The sequence below is a fragment of the Lepidochelys kempii genome, chromosome 4 (assembly GCF_965140265.1).
Source record: "Lepidochelys kempii isolate rLepKem1 chromosome 4, rLepKem1.hap2, whole genome shotgun sequence".
Taxonomy (NCBI): domain Eukaryota; kingdom Metazoa; phylum Chordata; order Testudines; family Cheloniidae; genus Lepidochelys; species Lepidochelys kempii.
The window spans coordinates 13,713,548-13,727,469 of record NC_133259.1 but is presented as its reverse complement, the minus strand read 5'-3'; the positions used below and the strand labels follow the sequence as shown (position 1 = coordinate 13,727,469).

At 37.8% G+C, this 13,922-nt stretch overlaps 1 protein-coding gene across 3 annotated transcripts in view; it reads left to right on the top strand.

Annotated features, from left to right (window-relative positions):
• The window catches only part of CNOT6L (CCR4-NOT transcription complex subunit 6 like), a 69,122-nt gene extending 58,796 nt beyond the window's left edge, over positions 1–10,326 (top strand). For all 3 annotated transcript variants that reach the window (XM_073340454.1, XM_073340455.1, XM_073340453.1), the window contains 2 exons: positions 42–244; positions 2,135–10,326. In XM_073340454.1, coding sequence (XP_073196555.1) covers positions 42–244; positions 2,135–2,347 — 416 coding nt within the window. In that variant the 3' untranslated portion in view covers positions 2,348–10,326. The remainder of the gene's footprint in view (positions 1–41; positions 245–2,134) is intronic.
• The last annotated feature ends 3,596 nt before the right edge of the window (positions 10,327–13,922 follow it).

Below are 13,922 nucleotides of genomic sequence, written 5' to 3'. Positions count from 1 at the left end.
ATTAATTAAAACTACTAATTGCATCATTGTTTTGCAAACAGGTGTTGTGGAGTACTTAAGCAATGGCATAGTAGCTGACAACCATAAGGACTTCAAAGAGCTGCGTTACAATGAATGTCTCATGAACTTCAGCGGCAGTGGAAAAAATGGGGCTTCTGAAGGAAGAATCACGCATGGCTTCCAGCTCAAGAGCGCCTATGAAAACAACTTGATGCCTTACACCAATTACACCTTTGATTTCAAAGTAAGGGATGATCTACTGAATTTAATTTCTCTTACTGTGGGAATTGCCATGCTCTATCAGACTCAAGGTCCATCTAGTCCTCTGTTCTGTCTGAGAGTGGTCAGCACTAGATGCTTCAGAGGAAGCTGTAAGAACCTTGTAGCAGGCAGATGTAGGATAATCTGCCCCTCCAACATTAGGTGTTATCCTAATCTAAAATATTTTAAAGGTGGGCTTAACCCCTGAAGCATGAGTCTAAATAACTCTTCCAGAATTTATTTTTTAGCATTAACTATTATAACTTTGGATGTTCTTTTTCTCCATATAAATGTCCAATCTCTTCCTGAATCAAGCCAAGTTACTGACCTCAATGACATTCTGTGGGCAGTTAGTTTAACAGTATAATTACATGTTGTGTGAAAAAGTACTTTATTTTAAAGGCTTTGAATTTGCCACTTTTTAATTTCATTGAAAGTTTGCTTGTTCTTGTTGTATGAAAAAAATCATTTTAGCTTCTCACTGATTTCCTTATCTTCTTTAATTACTCTCTCTAATCTGGTGATCCAGCAACCTTTGATTGATTGATTGTTTCACAGGCTTCCTGCTCCTGATATTTTTACAGAATTTTTTGTTATACCTTTTAACTATTTGTCTTTGAATTCCATCTAATCCCTCTGAATTTCCTTCTTGCCTATTGCCTACTGTAGTTATGCTTCTTTTAATCCTTTACTAGGTGTAGGTTTCCAAATTTTGAAGGACATCTACTTGTCTTGAATAATCTCTTGGACCTTGCTATCGAGCCATACTGGCTTACTGCTCACCTTTCTGCTTCTCTTCTTGTTCAGCACTGTGTGTGCCTTTTGAGACTGTTCTATCCTTAGGTAACATTCAGAACAAATCTAAGGATTTTGTTTTCTTTACTTTTGATTTTTGCAGCTTTTTTGACTAGTCCCCTCATTTTATTGCCTTCTCTCTTCTCAAAAGTTTAGTGTCACTGTGTTTTGTTTGCTTTTTGGTACCATCCTTCCGCTTAGATTGTTGCATTTAATTACATTGTGGTCACTATTATTTGGTGGCTCAGCTCTTAATACTTGAAAATTGACTTCTTTTGTGAACTGTTGAGATATCTCCAGTATCTCTTTGTACTCCAAGAAACAGTACAAAGAAGATGGAGTGTAAGTTTCTAGAGGACTGAAAAAATTGCTTCTTAACGTGCAGAGTTGGCATCTAAGAATTTGACTATAACTTATGCTCCATGTTTTTGTTATGAGGAAGATGGAATACTTCCTCTAGAGCCAACCTCATGGCTGCAGAAGTTAAGGTGGTCATATTAGCTGGTGGTGTGACGATGTCTGAACAATGAATGTCAAACGCTTTCCCCCAAAATCTGCCTTATTAGGGACAGGAAAAACTGTTCTACAGGATGTCTAGTCAGTGTTTGCTCCATTCTGCGATATTCTGGAAATTCTAAACACATGTAAAAAGCTTCACATTGAGTTACTTCATCTTATCGATAACTTTGCAAAGTTACAGTCATGAAAATGTAGCCAAGTGTGCAGCCGCCAGAAAACTGTCTCCAGCCGAACAGTAGCAGCCACAAAAAGGGAAATTTGTCTGTGAGGAACTATTTAAATACTAAAATTATGCACAGATAATATATTTTAAAGTAAATTAAATGTAAAATATGTTCATTGACTGGTAATGCACAGTTAAAGTAAAGTAAAGATATTTAGAAAGACAGCACTAATTTGGCCACCTTGCACATCCTGTGAATTGAAAAAACATGCTCTTAATATCAAGGAGGGGGAGCTAGCAAGTGTGTACAACTGTGTCAAATACATCTTAGGAAAGTGTTAAACTATCACTTGTGACCTGTCATCGTTTTAACAGAATGTTTCTCTCTCCCTTTAGGGTGTGATTGACTACATTTTCTATTCCAACACTCATATGAACGTGCTTGGTGTCCTGGGGCCTTTAGATCCTCAGTGGCTGGTTGAGAACAACATCACTGGGTGTCCACACCCTCACATCCCTTCAGACCACTTCTCACTGTTAACACAGCTCGAACTCCATCCTCCGCTCCTGCCTCTTGTCAACGGTGTACACTTACCTAACAGGAGGTAGTGGAGCCCTGCCCCTTTGAGGGCTGGGACCTGTTGTTATGGACCTGTACAGTTGTAAATCAAAGTATGTAGGAGTGAAGTATGGCCAACCTTAAGCTGCTTCTTCAAGCTCCTTTCATTGTGTGTTTTGATATGAGATTTTGCACATTTTGGTGCATGTTGGTATCATTTGGCACTAGGGCTGGAACCAAAGTATTATTCCCTTTCCAGGATTTTAATTTAATTTTTAAACTGGTAAGCTTACTGTTTCATTAGAAAGCTGTGTTTATAAAATGGGCAAATCAGATTCAAAACTTGCATCATAATCTATTTAAAATTAATGCTTTCCTCCAAATCACAGCACAACAAATCCTCCTCCTTTTTAAAAAAAACAAAAACAAAAACGAACTGATAAATACAATACTTCAATCTGTTTCAGTTGTAAGGGAGAATAATTAGAAATACTATTTTACTGAACTCAAAATGGAGATCTAGGTTCTGCATCCAATATTAATTTTGCATGTTAGCAAAGCACTTAATATTTAACTGTAAATTATTAACAGTATAGTCCGTTGTCCGTCCGTCCCCACTAGCTGATACTGGAAAACCAAAAATGGGCTGCATTTACTTATTGAAAGACTAAATTATCTCCTGGTGCAACTCCATTGACTACAATGGAATTATGCCATCAGAGAATTTGGACCTGAGCATTTAATGCCACATAGAACTCTTGGTTGGCAGACAACATGGTGGTAACGTTCTTGGAGCTCTTTCTGGTTAGGAAATTCAGGAATTTAAACTGATGGCCTGTTTTGAGAGGTCTAACAGAGAACTCTTCCTACTTTGACAATCTGTGATGGGAACAAGATTTAGAAACATAAAATTAAGAACTTGCACTTAAAAATTCAGCTGCAAGTTTTCTTATTGGTGGGTTCTGGAAGAGCAAATACGTTCCAACTCAATCTGTAGCTTTTCTGTTTCTAATGTTAAATTGCAAAAATGATAAACTTTGGATTGGAGGTACTGGTTAAGCTAAGGTACAGGGAAAAAAAACCCTCTGGAAATGATCTTACTTCTATCTCCAAAGTGAAGGTTAGATAGCTCTCTAGGTGCTTTTTTGTGTGGGGGAGAGAGTGGTAGCCATAATCATTCCTTGGATTATTTTTCCTGACCCTAGTTGCCAAATAGCCATCGTATGCTTTTAATACTTTTGTTTCTGTTTTCCTTCAAGGTTGAATTAAAAAGCTGCTGGTTCATTCCCAACGGTTAACGCTCTTTAGCTGTGTTGGAAATCTTTCTTTTTGCACGCTAGGGGGCACCAGTTCAAAACGTTGTGCCTCAAGAGGCAGTAAACATAATGCAATTTTCTGAAAGAAATTGGTTGGCTGCTTAATGTTTAAAATATATATATATGGCACCGTAATAGGAAAAGGTTGTGTCTGTGTTTTTAAGTTTTTCTTTATTCTGCTTTTTTGCTGCTATAAGATTTTCTTGAATTTATATTTTAAACTTTTCATGCACTTTACTGTTTCTAGTCTCAAAATGTGATATTTTTAATAAAAAAGAATTTTTCCATGTATGTGAATGAAATTTTTAAACAGATAAATAGCCTATATTTATGTCTCATTCATAGATTTAAAAACGGTCACATTTAAATTGTTAAATTAGTTTTAAATACTAAGAAGCAATCTTCTGCCTTGCAAAACTAATACTTTAGCCTGTTCCACCATTCTTTAATTATACATTTCCTTCTTTATTGTATTCATAGAAAATTAGGCTCTAGTAGAAAATGTTCCCTGTATTTGTTCGGGGGTGGGATGGGATGCAGCAGTTGGTTCAATGAAACCACAACTCCCTTTCAAAAAAGTGCCTTGAAATGGAGGCATCACCCGTCGTCCAATATAAAATTGGAAGTTATTGTAGTTGAGTGAAATTTAATATAAATAAAAAATTTTGTGCAGCACAAGAAAACCCAACCAAACAATCAATCAAAAAAATAAATAAATAAAAAAAAGCCCTTTTAAAGATTTCCCTCTAGGTGCAGGTATCTCTTTTTATATACCTCAAGTGTTCAAGGCCTAGGCATGCATATAAATTGAAAAAGTAAGTAGTGTATAGTACTGGAAAGTAGAATAGCATGAAAAACTTAATTTTGTGGACATTACCTTTTTGTAATCAGCTACTGTATTCTTTTTTTGTTTTTCTTTTGGAGGGATGGGTTCTCTGCTCTGGAGATATGCACTAACAAACCATTTTCCTCCTTTCATACACGCATGTTAACTAGCAATGTGAGCAATATTTCCTACCATACTTCACTCCCAATATTTTTGAGATGTTTGTATAAAATGGAATTTCAAGTTCACCTATGATTGTATATGAACTGCAGAGGAGCCTGTTTATAAATCGATTTAAAAAAAGCAACACAATCTTTTGTAGTGTTGGGGGAAAATAAAAAAATTGGGCAACAGAAACAGCTTAAATTTTATTTTCTTCTGATTCATAATTAATTTGAGGCACTCTGTTGCAGGAAGGTGTTTAATTGGGTTTTCTCTGCTTCAAAATGCATTCTTCAAAATATCTGTTATCCTGTAATTTTTTTAAAAAAGTAATTGACGTTGCACAAAAGCTTTTATGTTGAAATGGGTATTGTTTGTTTTTGTTGGCCCACACACCTGAGCATGTTTACCCAAATTTCATGTGTGTGGTTCTCTCCTCCCCTCCCCTCGCTGTATTGCCTCCCCCCCCCCCCTTTTTTTTTTTTTTTTAAACAGAAGGGGCAGTATCTGTATTGAGCTTCCATTTCAGGTGATCAGAAATGCTGCTGTCCTTAGTGTTTTTGTTTAAAATACAGAAAATCTGGAACTCGGTCAATGATAAACTTAAGTTTAATGCCACCTTTAGAAAAAAAAACACGGGTGCGCATTATCCAGAAGTCGACATACATTACCATATGGGTGGAAACTCATGACTTTAAGTCAAAAACCTACACATACAAAGTCTAGATTTTCTGCAGTTGTGGTTCTTCTGATTGTGAAAACTGAAAACTCAGTACCTATAAGGTGTGTATGTGTGTATTTGTCTTGGGAGGGGGAGCAGGCAGGGGAGAGGAATCTGGGAAAGTGGTATCACTAATTTCACTATAGATAAATGGACAACAAAATACACACAATTATTCTCTCTCCCCATCATTGATGCTTGTCTCATAGCTTTAAACATTGGGAACACTGCAGCATCCTCAGGACTGGTCACAGGAGAAAAAAGTTCAAATTCATGTACTGCTCCTTGCTTAGTTGGTTTTGTTTTAAATATATTGTGCCTGGTGTCAACTTTTAAGCAACAGCACTGCCTAAAGGAAGCAGAGAAAAAAACCGAACACCATTCTACAGGCAACTTTTTAAAATTCGATATGGTAAATCTGTTAGATATGAGGTTTTGTGTGTATATAAAAAATTTTTGTACAATGTAGCTGAATATTTTTGTTTCATTATTTTGATGTAAGGAGTGTGAACATTTTGTGTACCACACGTTGAAGTCAGGTATGGCACAATGGGTTCTGAGACCAGCTTTTCTTCCCATTTGCCTTGTTCAAAGCTTTTTTTTTTTTCTTTCTTTCTGTTTCTAGCATTCATCAAGAAAATACTTCATTTTAGCAGTAAGCTTACTATGTGTTTGAAGCCACTCTTGTTTCTAGTCAGCAGAAATATAAAACCGTTTTTCTTGTTGGTTCCGACTACTCCTTGTTATCCTATGTTTATAAACCGTAGCCAAAATCTTCAGTCCCTTAAAATCTTCAAAAGTACCTACCCCAGGGTTGGCCTAACTCTGTTCCCAGGGTTTCACCATTGACTTCAATGGGGACAGAGTCAGGCCGGTGCTGAGAGAGTCTGAAAAATCTCCCATCCTGGGTGCTTTTGAGTTAGGCTCCTCCTTCCAGGGTCACGACCAGATGCCTGAATTACAGTGGCCTGTTTTTCCAAGGTGCTGAGCACCTGTAGTTCCCATTTACTTCACAATTTCTGAAAATCCAGTCCCATTACATTGTGGTGTCTGAACATGATTTTAGGAGCTTAACTTTCAGCACCTATTTCTGAAGACTTTGACCTAAATCACAAGGGAGTAAATTAAAAGATATTAAAGGCTCATATCACTTGATTCCACAGGGATTAAGTTTGGTGAGGGGATCGCAGGTGTGGAGTATAGAGAGGAGACCAGCTATAAAAGCTGGTTTAAATTCAAGGTTACTCTGTTTTGGTAGCACAAAATATACGAGGAAAATATGGTGGGTAACTTTGGGCATTTACATCTGTTCAAAGATTTCTAAATCACTAGTGCATTAGTAATACTCTTTCCATAATCTGTTAAACTGAGAAGTTGAAAGTGTGGGCAGTTAATATCAAAGATCAGATTTAAACCCAGCAACTGAAGTGACAACATTTCTATTATAATTCTTGGCTTTCGGCATCAAAACTTGGTTTGGCAAGATACTTGGCATACAAGATTTAGGAGTGGAAGAGGATTTTTAATACTAATTATCAAACAATATTGATTAGATTGCTATTTAAATATCACAAAGGATTAGTTTGAGAGAGCCTCAAATTCATATCCATTTAAAAAGGAAGTTGTAGTAGTCATTAATCTTCAAATAAGAAATGTTTTTTTAATGGCTTGAGTATTGTACATATTTACATGGTTAATCTAGTATCAGTTATTCTGTACTGCCATGTAGATATTCTTCTTTATTTACAAAGATCTAACTTCACAAAAACAAGCAAATGTTACACTTTAAAATTACCTTCTGGAATGACACTTCATCTTCTGTATTGGGAGAGGACAGATTGAAACATACGTACTTGGAGCATGTCTCACTGTTATGAGATGTCTAAGCATGACTAAGCAAGGAAAGTGACGTGTCCTGCTTGTGTTAAAGTTTAAATTGCCTTACTCTTAAGAGCTTCAGTGCTCTCTGTATTCTTTTTGTGATTTGATCCTTTGAAGTTTGAATACAATCGAAAACTCTCCTAGAATTTTGTGAATGACTCAATATGTGTACAGTATTGTGTAAATATACACTTAGGAACCTGAATGGTCCATCAAATACTTGATCTGTTTTATCAGTCTGCAGTAGGAAGCCATTAAGCTAAAATCAGTCCTTTTAAAAACATGGAGCCGGACAGCATAGTTTGAGAGATTGGTAATGGGATAGCGAGCTGTTTACCTGTATTACCATTTCAGATGTGATTGCTTTTACACAATATTCATCAAATGAGTTGCCTGCTAGGAGAAGTGACACCAAGGGAGAAGTGCTGGCCCCACTGAAGATGATGGGAGTTTTGATACTGACTTCAGTAGGGGAAGGATTTTACCGCAATTGTCCAGGTTATAAAACCACCATCCCTGCTAAAAATTTAACATCTGGATTGACAGTCTGAAATATCATTGGTTGAACACATGCAACTTCCTCTTTCCTGTAGAGGTGGTCTGTCCAGAACAGCATTGAGATGTCTTGGCAGAGCAACATAGGGAAGCTTTAATCACCACTACTTGTACAGATGACTCAATTTGCTAGTACCTGACGGGGGACATTAAAGAGATTATTAAAAATAGCTGAATAAGTTAGCTGAACGCTGGCAACAGCGAAAAGTGCACTGTTAAGGTCTGGGCCTGCTAAATTCATAATGTGAAAGTCATTTCATGTTAGATTTGTAAATATTTTACAAGAATACTGTAAAAATAAATAAATAAATAAAAAGTTTTATACATTAACAGCTTTAAAAAACCCAAAACATTTCTTGAGTCTTTATGCCAAGTGTCAGCAGAGAAATAACTTTCATAAGTATATAAATACTTTAAAATGAGTTTTACAAGCACCGTTATAACGGATGGGGGGGGGATTAAAATGCTGAACTCTAAACTGGTGCATCTTTATCCTGTGTAGTAGTGAAGACATTTTGTACTGATATTTACCAGACTTTATTTACTTTTAAAATCACCGGGAGAAAAAATGATAAAGTTGAGGAGGTTGTCTTTGAAAGCGATTAGAAAAGTGACTAACATCTTAGCTAATCTTAAAACATGGTAAACAGAGTAAACTTGGCTGGATTTGTTTGGCTGGAAGATAGAATACTTCAGGGACTCCTGTTCTTGATGTAGATTCTAAAATAAGTGAAGTTGGGGAAATACAGTTGTATTTTAACATAATGTATTTGAACAATTTTGATGGCAAAACATGCCAAGTGATATGACTCTTTTCAGCATAGTACAGTGTGTTTAGCTTGCAAAGTCCTTCACTGTTTTAGTAGTGAGAGGTGGAGTGATTCTGGTATTACTTGGTCTCATCCCTTTGTTAAACTGTTTCCAAGAGTAAGACATTTACCAAGTTCTTATTTGTCTCTGTATTTGTTTTTGTTTTAAAGCAAAGAATCATGGTGGCTCTCTTTACAAGTGACATTGTTAATATTATTTTGGCTTTGTTTTCCATTGTTAATTATTGTGTAGTATGGTTTTTCCAAGCAATTAAAGTGTTGTGTGCACCATGTTATCAAACTTTTTGCCTGTAATTCACTAAACCCATACGTTTGACTGGATCGGTGGTGATATGAGCCCAGGCTTTACTACTTCCTTTTTTTCTTTTTTTGTGAACTAGACAATGGGAGTATAATGCTCCTAGGTACATCAACTGTGTCTGGGTAATCAGAAACTGCACTATAATTTTTCTGTATAAATCTGTTAAAATACAGTTTTCCCACTTTATGAAAATTCGAACGAAGCAAACTTTTCCCGATTCCTGACTCAGCTCTGCATTTGAACAGCTCCATTATTGCACATAGGAAAAATTAATTAAGTGCCAATCCTGCTCCTGTTGAGGTCTTATTTGAGTTTCGCCTTGACTGCAATGGGAACCAGGTCAGGCTCACAGTCTGCATTGAACTGCAAATTTCTTAAACACCAGCTTCTAGGAGTGCACTTTTGAGATTCTGTACAGTTGTCCTAATGCAGCAAAATTCCTGGATTCTGGAAAAGTTTTCAAAAAATGAACCACTGGATTCTGGTTTTTCTCCTTTCTGGTAATACACAGAGCCATAGGTTAAATGGGCCTCTTGCCTCAAATATAACCTGCTTAACCATATAATCATAAATAAGTGCCAACTGAGGGAATCTGTAGGGAGATTTGCTTTACTGTGAATCCTGCCAATTACATTTTCATAAGAAAAATATTCTCCTCTAACCTTTAAATTCTGAAAACCTTGTTTCATATACAGTTCAGGTGTCTCATTGAAACTCCATGAGGGTGTATAAACATCTTCATCTAATGGTTGAAAAGCAAAGCAGTCGATTTTAGACCTGAGCAAAAAAGCTTATTCAACTTTTCCCACAGAATAATTGCAAAACTATTGGCCTTCCTCCAAAACAATCCGTTCTTTCTCTCCAAATTTAAGTAATTTTTAAAAATGCAAATGATCTTTTATTTTAAATTTTTTCTTTAAAAGAAATAAAGTGCCATGCAATTGTAGCTTCAACTGACTTCACTGAACTAATCCATTGAATTCCACGTCATTCATAATTCTACTTTTTATCGTGAGACTGTCTGACAGAAATCACCAGCTCTTTGTTTTGTTTGTTAGTTTACCAGTCAATGAGGTGGGAACTCTTACACAGCTCAGTTGAGGTATTTTGCGCAATATATACTGTACAACATGTACATGCAAGAGATAGAGGTTTTACTTTTACCAAAAAAAAATGTGAACAATACAAAATGAAGATAGTAACAGTACTAAGCGGTCTTGCCTTTTTAATCTTATGGCAGCTCAGAAGGGAGGTGCTGAAAACCTTGAACTATTATTGTCAGATCAAATGACAAAATCCTTTGTTTTTTCCCATTACACAGATTGGGTACTGATCACATATGATGTGTATAGGGCTAAATATCTGCTTGTTTATTTCTTTGCACCTGTGTACTTTTATTTCCCTCTGTAGGCAATAAACGGCCATTTTGCAACTGCATTTTCTGTCCTGTCTTTGTTTCTACTCTTGAGCATTGTTGTATATATCACAAAAGTAGTTGGGAGGCGAAGAGCTGGATTTTGGCACATGGCCCTTACTGATGCTACTTTCTGCTCTGCATCAAATTGTACGTCTTGGTGTTTACAATTACCCACTGTGGGTGGGTAGGAGAGACTGCCCAGATAACTGAGTCTGATCCAAAACCTGTTGTAGTCCGTGAGAGTTTCTCCATTGAATTCAGTGGGTTTTGGATCAGGACTGTTATATGCTTAATGAAAGGTAAGAGGTGTAATTATTAAATGCTAGACATTCACATAATTGGGTTTTAATACAAAAGCCACATCCAGTTCTTGCAGAACCTTTAATGATTAACCTTTATGGATGCAAGTTGAGTATCTGTGAGTGTGAATGATTAGCCCTGGAATTGGGATTTACTAGATATTTCTATGGCAACATAGAGGATGAGCATCTGGCTCGGTCCCTTTGTAGCTGGTTTGGCTGTGTGGTGCTGACAGGGTAAAATACTAAACTAACGCACATGTGAGTGTTACAAAGTGACACAAGCAGATACTACTGTGATGCACACGTGCAGTAGATCTGCAAAGGTGCCTTTTTTTTAAAGCATGCTACCACGCTTGGCAGGCCACAGCGGCTCACTCCCAAGTGCAAGTCTTCAGTTTATCTTCCTTCTGTCAAGAAATCCTGTTTCTTGGTGCTAAAAGGTGAAGTGTCCCTCCCCTTTCCACCGTGAAGAGTACCAGTTCAGTACACTGTTTCTGTCCAGCACGTGTACATCAGAGGCTAGGAGTCGGAAGTATCTCTTGTTACTGTTCTGTAGCATCTGCTCAGTGCTAAAGGGAAGGGTGGCTTATCGTCCTCAACAGTGATGCCACTGTGCGAGCAGGTTCAGTGCTTGTGAAAGTTTACAGGGTCTAGAAGCAATAGCACCCACCAGCACAAGCATTTTGACTATTTGTATTACAGTAGATCCTTGAGGCCTGAACTGAGGTCAGTGGTACATGGAGGGAGGGAGGGAGCATGCACGTGGAGATGGAGTGTTTCTTCTACTTAGACTGCAAGCTGTGGAGGGCAGTATGGTCCCCATTTCAACAACTAGGTGAATGGCGGCGCAGGGCATAAGTGACTTTTCCCAGATGTCACAGGGAGCTTGGAGTCCCAGTCCAGTGCTTTAACTTTCTGGTCTTGGCCTGTAACTAGATAGCAGACTTTTTATAAATGCATTATTTTGATTGCTGCCGGGCTTTTCCTGCTTCATTTTTGACCCAGTAGTCACCTTGTGATATCCTGCCTGTTTGAGAGATTAGCTATTAATGTGGTGACTAAGGAGCACGAGGAGAGCAAACTTTACTATTTAAAGTGTCAATGTAACTTTTAATTTTAGGTGGTGACTTTTTTTTTCTTAAGGTCTGATGTCTCACAACCTGCTGGGATTAGAGTCGCAACTTTCCAGGGATATCAAGCATTTGTTTCTCAGCTTTATGGCTCAGGTGGTATCAGACCTTGTGTTATGCTTATAAGAAGCACACGGGATCTTTTTCAGGGGCAAAGGCAATATGCCACATGTATTGGAAATGCAACAATTAGCATATGTATATACACACACACACACACGGTAGGAGCCAAGTTCTGTCGGTCACGACAAGATGCTCCGGGGAAGGCTTGGCAAGGCACCCTGTTTATACACTGATTTTCCTTCACTGGGACCAATGAATTTTGCACTGTCATGCTGTAATTAATTGTTTGACGAGTGCTTGTTTTTTTTTTAAATTGTCCTTCTCGTCTCTCAGGGATCCCCCAGATTCCCTTCATCTTCAGAGGTGCAAAGCACCAAGTGTTTCCCACCAGCACCATAAATCCCAACACTCCTCTTTGACCTGGGTCAGCTCTCCGATTCCAACCCGGGTCAGAAGGAGGAGGAAGAAGACAACTTTCAGTGAGACTTACGGTAATAAGTCATGTTTGGAAAACTTTACCATGATAAATTTCTAGGATTAAGAGTCAATTGTGTGTAGGAAAATATATCCGTGATTTACGTGAAAGCTTTCTAAATCACTTCTAAAAATGGGTCTGACTCTTTTTTTCTGAAAATTTTAACCTAAGTGATTTAGGAACTCAGGAGGTAGTGGGGCACCTAGGAGAGATCGCCTTTATATTAAGTGAATGTAGGCATGGTGGTATTTGGTCAGTTCATCTGCCATGAACTTTGAACCCAGCTGTACTTCAGGCCTTCACAACATCCCATGTCAATGAGTTCCGCAGGTTGACTGTGTGTTGTATAAAGTACTTCCTTATGTTTGTTTTTAAACTGTTGCCTACTACTTTCATTGGGTGATCCCTGGTTCTTGTGTTCTGTGAAAGAGTAAATAACACTTATTCACTTTCTCCACATTATTCATGATTTTATAGATCTCTATCATGTACCCTTTCTATTTCTAATATATCTTTTATGAAATGGGGCGACCAGAACTACATGCAGTATTCAAGGTGTGGGTGTACCATGGATTATTGTATGGTGCCATTATGATATTTACTGTCTTATTATTTGTCCCTTTCCTAATGGTTCCTAACATTCTGTTAGCGTTTTTGACTGTTGCTGTACTGTTGGATCATATTAAAGAAGTTCTGTATTAAAATCACAAATGAGTTTGATTCCCCATAGTTTAAATTCCAGGGTATTACTAATTAAGAGGTCTCTTGGTTTTTGGTACTGTTTCTCTCCCTCTGTGTGAAACTTGCAATCTGCTAATTGTGTTAGTACATTCTAAGACAGAGTCTGTTCTCAAAGCAATTCTTTGAAACAACAACTACTCACACAGAGAGAGACTCAAAGCAATACTCTGTAATAACAGAAACAGCACCCAGAGACTCCCCGCCCTTCTGTTGTATTCATCTCGCTTTAACAATTGTGATTAAAATAGAGATAGAGCTTGTATGTGGATGGATGCTTGGTGTGGGTAATAACTGAATGATCAGGGAGGTGCCAGCCTAAGAATCCAGTGTCCAGTGGCTGAAGAATGCGTCAAGTGGACACAACCAGAGGACCCCCGGAGGGCAGACTGAAATCCACCCAACAGCCTCAAGGATGGGAGAACCAAAGAACAAGATAACATCTGGCAGCACGGAGCCATCAGGAATGTGCCATCTGCTGATTGATTCAGCAACAGCATGATGAAGCAATTCCCATAGACCGGCATAGGAATAAATTCCTATAAAAATGGACTCTAGAAAGTGAGAACTTTGGGGTCTGATTCTGCAAACCAACTTCCAGGAGCATCAGATGAGCATCTGACAAGGCCCTGTTCCCTCCTCATGTCCAGGCCACCTGGCCAGTGGCTTGGCATGAGCAACTCTAAGGCTGGTAACTATGATGATAACCTTGCAGAACCTGTGTGTGTGTGTATGAATGAATGTGTGAATAAATATGAAATTGAATGGAATGTTATAGCTATAACTAACTACTTACTATGATTTTTCTGTATTCACAATAAATGTGGCATTTTGCCTTTTCCCCTTTAATAAGATCCTGCTGGTTTTTATTTTATTGGTATAACAGTACACTGAGCAGATATTTTCAG